At 39.4% G+C, this 6,345-nt stretch overlaps 1 protein-coding gene across 3 annotated transcripts in view; it reads left to right on the forward strand.

The window, feature by feature from the left end:
* Window positions 1-6,331, forward strand: part of ism2b (isthmin 2b) — an 11,849-nt gene extending 5,518 nt beyond the window's left edge. For all 3 annotated transcript variants that reach the window (XM_016475325.1, XM_016475326.1, XM_016475327.1), the window contains exons 4-6: window positions 3,913-4,050; window positions 4,146-4,214; window positions 5,140-6,331. In XM_016475325.1, the coding sequence (XP_016330811.1) occupies window positions 3,913-4,050; window positions 4,146-4,214; window positions 5,140-5,657 (725 nt within the window). In that variant the 3' untranslated portion in view covers window positions 5,658-6,331. The remainder of the gene's footprint in view (window positions 1-3,912; window positions 4,051-4,145; window positions 4,215-5,139) is intronic.
* Window positions 6,332-6,345: the final 14 nt, after the last annotated feature.

Genomic DNA, 6,345 nt, shown 5'->3' on the forward strand with positions numbered 1-6,345 from the left:
CGATTCCAGAAAAGTTGGGACGTTTTGTAAAATGCAATAAAATCAAAAATATTAATTTGTTAATTCTCTTTAAAATGTATTTAATTGACAAAAGTACAAAGAAAAGATTTCCAGTGACCAACTTAAATGTATTTTGTAAATATAAACACATTTTGATTTTGATGGCTGCAGCACACTCCAAACAAGTTGGGACAGAGGCTAAATAAATGTGAAAAGGTTCTAGAATATCCAAATTAAACTGTTATGAAACTATTCACAGTAAGCAGGTGAATTGGCAATAGGTGAGGGTATCATGCTTGGGTATAAGAGGCATCTCAGTCTTTGCAAACAAAGCTGGATCATGGCTCATCACTTTGTGCCAAATTTCATGAGAGAAGTGTCAAGCAAATCAAAATTTTCAATGCAAAATTCCAAAGCATTTAGGTCTTTGACCGACTACCATACATAATATTGTGAAAAGATTCAGGGAATCCAGAGAAATCTTAGTCTGTGTATGTCTAGGCCGCTGTAGTTGTTGTAGCCGCTGTCACTTAACACAGTCTGCCGCTGCATCGATAAATGCATCTTTAATCTCTGTTACTCTAGGAAAAAGCTATACATCAATTCTACGCAGTGATGCCGTGGCGTTCTCTGGGCCAGAGCTCAGCTCAGAAAAGACAGTGGGAATGTGTGCTTTGGTCAGATGAGTCCACATTTCAACTTGTTTCAGGGAAAAATGGACATCGAGTTCATTTCTCAGTTCCAAAGACCAAAGGGACCATCCAGACTTTCATCAGCAACCGATGCAAAAGCAAACATCTGTCATGTTATGAGAGTGCAGCAGAGCACACGGCATGGTTGACTGGCATATGTGGGGAGGTACCATTGACATGGAGGCATATATTGGAATTGTGCAGAGACATATACTGCCATCAAGATGATATCTTTCATGGCAAGTCCATGGTTATTAGATCAAGACAATGCCAGGTCTCATTCTTCATGTGCTACAACAGCATGGCACACAGAGTGAATGTGCTAGACTGGCCTGTCTGCAGTCTAGATCTGTCTCCTAATGAAAATGTATGACCAGTCATGAAAAGGAGAGACAACGATGCTCACAGACTGCTGAGCATCTGAAGTCTTGTATCAAGCGAGATTGGACAAAAAGTTTACTTGCAAAACTTTAACAATTTGTATCCTCAATTTGTATCCTCAATCCTCAATAATATATATAATATATATATATAGCCTTTAACAGGACATCAGGAAAATAATAAAATTAGGATTTCATTCATATTTTTGTTCTCATGAACATTCTTTTCAGTGTGATTGGGCAGAAATGCCATTCACTGATCAGAAGACTTGATCTAATTAGTAAAGTCTAACAATACAGAAGAAAGCTGTTAGTATTCCCATTCATCTTACCGGTAGTTTTTGGCGGCTGCATTCAGCCCTGGAAGAACGTAGGAAAACACTAATGGAAAAAAAACATTATTGAAGTTCCAAACGTAGGTTCAGGAGGAGCCTAAACATTCAGTCCTGTCAATCATTGTTACAAGCTTATATAAGTAGCAGTCATTGTGCTGTCCTGGAGAAAATTATTCTGGCATCCCTCCACCTCCCCATCTCCTCCTTTATTTCTGTCATTCTCCCTCTATGTAGTACCACAAAAGGTGGGTTGAACTCGGAGCTCAAGCCGAGCCTAAGGTTCAAGCCTCTGTCGATGACAGCAAGCCAAGTTCGTTTACCATTAACTATTAAGGCTGAATGGACAGGCGAACTCGTGAAATGGTAAAAATAGCACAACAAAAATTGTCTAATCAAGAACTGAACCTTTGCTATAAGACAAGCCCTGTGGCTTTTGTGGATTTCACAGTTTGGCAGTTCTACAAAGCCAGCAAGAGCAGTCGCTGAGCCTATGTCTCCTTTTCATCATTCACTAGTCTGTCTGTAATCAGGGCACCATCACTGTGTGTGCAATATCATTGGCACCCCACCCAAATTCAAGTTAAATATTTAAACATGCTAGTCTGTAATCTATACTCTATATTACAGAAGACAGAAGAAGACATCTGTTGTCTTTGTTTAATCCATTATCTGCAGTTTGTTTTTAGGAAAGAGAGTTTTGAAATCTCCCCCAATTCTAAAAGCTAATCAGCCTTTAGAAGTCTTTTTATTTTTGGAGGCTATAAGCCCTAGCAAAAGCTTACTCTCCCAACTTACCCTTGTTTTCTTGAGCAAAAGTTACCGCCAAGGTGGTTTCCAGGGTGCTAGCATATTGCAAAGGTTTTCCTGGGGTGGTGTCTTTGAGTGATGCATTTCTATGCATTTGCTGGGTTTATTGCTAAGAAATTGCTGGTGTGATTGCTAGATGACTTCTAGCTGCTAACTGGTCTGGCATTAAGTCGTTAGTGTAAATGGAGTCTAAAACATTTCAGGATCGAATCACTGAAACCCCATATGGAGGTAGGCTAGTCAGAAAGAAAATAATAGGGTGTCTTAACAACACAAGTGGTCACAGGTAATGCATTTGAAACACATGCTATGATGCTAATACCAGTGGTCGAATTGTACAAAAAATTCAGGGGGGATGGTGTGGTCAATGGTGTGGGGGGTTATTTCATGAAAAATTAGCCTTATTAAATTAACTATTATTTATAATCTTTTTTTCCCTTCTTGGGCCTGAAATGGAGGAATTTTGGTCAATATTGATAATTAAACAATATTTTGCTAAATGTGCTTTTGTGCTGAAAACTTGGCTAGTTTAGGCCTTTCATGGATAAATAATGATGACGATAAAACCACCAGTAGGTGGCAGCAAGCCCCTGTTTTGATAAATGATTTATTGAATCATTCAAATCAAACGATTTGTTCAAAATGGCTGATTCAATTAGAAACGAAACAAGCCTGCGTCCCAATGTGCATACTATCCATCCTAAATTCTATGTGATATTAGTAATTTTCAATACTATTTAGGGCAGACAGGCTGGATAGTATGCACATTGGGATGCAGGGAAAGTGTCCATCTGAATGGGCTCACTTGATTCGTTCAAAAACTGATTAATTCAAGGAACGAAACACCGTGTTACTATGCACTGTTGTATAAAATTAATAGCACATTTGTGCTCGCGCATGTAGGCCTACTGCTATTCAGAAAAGTACATTGCTTGTGCAATGAATATAAAAACATAAAAATTCACACATGGGTATTTTCTCTTTAATTGCTTGAATTATAAGGTTATTTTACCTGTATTCTAATAGGCTTCATCACGCAGTGAATGCTTTTGGACTCTTTTGATGTGATGTGTTTTTGTTTGGTTTTTGCAAGGTCGATGACTCGATAATGTCAGCTCTCCTATCATCTCTCAATCCCTCACAGTTACACATACAGCACAATAACAGTATGTCAGGGGAATGTTTTTAAATTCTAATGAAGGAAAAATCATACCTTTTCTGTTGTCTTCTTTTTAAAGAAATCCTAAATTTGTGCTTGAACCGTTTTGCGCGAAAAATGACGAAAACTTGCTTCCGCTTGTGCGCAGCTTGTCACAGAAATAAGTTCTGATTGGCCAATTGCCGTTATTCGTGAATTATCTTAAGTAGATAATTTTAGCATTTCATTTGCATGATAAGTTTTACAGAATACACATTATTAATCCAAAGGGGATGGTAAGGGGGGATGGTGGTTTTACTGAGGGGATGCTTTTTGTCATTTTTTTCAACCGGGGGATGCATCCCCCCGCATCCCCCCTCAATTCGAGCCCTGGCTAATACTAAGTGTAAATGGTAATGGTTGTATATCTCAGAGGACCACTTGTGATCGGATCACTGAAAAGTACTTAAGGTTAGGTTAGGGGTTTTGTTCAAAACCTAAACCTAGCAATAGACAAAACCATGAATAAATGTTTTAACTAATTTTTCTTGTGCTCTTAGGAGAGAAAGAGGAAGAATGGAGCGCATGGAGTCCTTGTAGTGTCACTTGTGGCCACGGCAACCAGACCCGCTCACGTTCATGTGGAGATTTCTGCATCTCCACCGAATCCCAAAGCTGTGACCTTATGCCATGCCCAGGTTACTTAAGTACTCAAAAATATGTCTGTTATTTTGTTTTTTTTCTAAACCATTTTATGTAAAATTATGTAATACTGATTATTTTTCCCTCCCAGATGATTGGAACAGTGTGGCTCGTGTCTTTCCATTTGAGATGGAAAATGGTACAGAACCCTTTGGCACAGGTAAGTGCTTTAAGCTTATTGGTAAAGCTGTCAATATTCAGTTCAAATAATCATGAATAACAAATTGTAAAAATAAAATAGTTTTATTGTCCCAAATTAAAACAAAAGCATTCAGACACTGATTTTTTAAATGTTAGTGGAACACCCGTGGAGTGGCAGAACTGACTCTTATGGCGCTTTTCCACTGCGTGGTACGACTCGGCTCGGTACGGCTCAGTACGGCACGGCACGGTTCGGCTCGGCACGGTTCGGCTCGGCACGGTTTGCGTTTCCACTGCAGTTCAGTACCGCTTTAGAGTGGGCGGGATTATTCACATGTGGTTATAGTTGCGCCGCCTCTACTACCACGACTCCTAAAAAAAAACCTGTACCCAGTGGAAAACCCCCCAAAAGTGAACCGTACCGAGCCGTACCGTGCCGTACCATGCAGTGGAAAAGCGCCATTATACAGCCACAAGAAATCACCTTGACACAGTTGGTTAAGAATAGTAGTGTATTCTGCTTGTATGTGATATTTCATGCATGTTGTTGAGCCCTAATGATAATTAAATTATGGCATACCAGGATGGCAAGTGACATGATTTTTGTTAAACATCCCATTTGGATTAGATTTATAATTTTAAGAAGCTCTTGCACCATCAGACAGAACTGAATTAAGCAGTTGCGATGTAAAATCAGATAAATGTGTTAACTGTGTTAAATAAACTGTGTCAGACGTATCCAATTAATTGTATTAGTTAATGCTTTTGCAATGTATAGTCTATATGATCTTTACCCAAAACATGCGTGAAAATGTGAATGAATATGTGAATTCTTATTTTCTAATGCATGAAACTATCGCACTACTTTTTAACCCACTACTGGGCAATTGTCACTTTGTTATAGTTGATAATGTGTAATCTGTTTGGGTTTGGTTGTTCTGCAGATGTTGACAGTTGCGAGAAGTGGTTGAATTGTAAGAGTGAGTTTCTCCAGCGTTACCTGCAGCAGGTATTGACTGAATTACCCAGCTGTCCGTGCACCTATCCTTCAGAAGCCTTCAACAATATAGTCAGTCTGCTGGATGCAGGACATGATCAGACCTTCCAATGGAGGGATGCAAGTGGGCCAAAAGAACGTCTGGATATCTACAAACCCTCGGCACACTCTTGCTTGCGTTCTGGCCTCTCAAGAGATGGCACCACCCTGGCTGCCCAGCATTGTTGCTATGATGACAACAAGCATCTAATTACAAGGGGCAAGGGTGCAGGTACCCCCAACCTAATAAGCACGGCGTTCTCTCCAGAACTGCATTTTAAGGTGGATGTATTGCCTTGGATACTGTGCAAAGGAGACTGGAGCAGGTTTCATGCCATCCGCCCACCCAATAATGGCCTGCATTGCACAGAGAATCCCCAACAGGACATTTTCATGAATGAATTAGAGGAGGCCAGAGAATATTAAGTCACCAAATTACTGTCCCTCCTCTGACACACCGTCCTGCTGTGGTGCTTAACCCAGCCAGCCGCATGTAGAGCCAGTCTTATGTTGTGGGACGCATTGTCGTAACTGTGCTCGCAAAGCATGGCCTCTAGCTTTTCTTATGTTTGAAATATTGTGGAAATTTTAAGAAATGTTTAAAAATGGATTATAATCTATTTATATAATCTATTATATATCTATCTGTTGAGATAGATTATAATCTGTATCAGTGCCGTCTAATGTAAAATCTGGGTCCTGAAGCAAAATGAGTTAAAAACCTCTGCTCTATAGACTTACGGGGATGTTTGAGAGTCAATGGGCACACTTTCACTGCCAACTCAGGGGAAACCTTTCCATAACAATGTTCATTTAGTTCTTTATTAGTGTCAGAATTTCAGAAAGGGAAAGAGCCAACAGACGTAAAGAGAATATTATAATGTGTATATTGTTCTAATGTGATACTTTATATAATGCTTTTGTACAATTTTGTTTAGTTGTTCTGCGATTGTTCATTTGCTGTGGTGTTATTGCTGTTGCTTTTCATTTGTTGTTGGGAACTGTTGCAAGGGATACTTAATATTGCTCCAGACCTCTAATTTGAAATATTGCTCTTAAGAGTGTGCAGACTGTGTACAGGTGCATCTCAATAAATTAGAATGTCGTGGAAAAG

This window comes from Sinocyclocheilus anshuiensis, unplaced genomic scaffold (genome assembly GCF_001515605.1).
Source record: "Sinocyclocheilus anshuiensis isolate Anshui unplaced genomic scaffold, SAMN03320099.WGS_v1.1 scaffold280, whole genome shotgun sequence".
Taxonomy (NCBI): Eukaryota; Metazoa; Chordata; class Actinopteri; order Cypriniformes; family Cyprinidae; genus Sinocyclocheilus; species Sinocyclocheilus anshuiensis.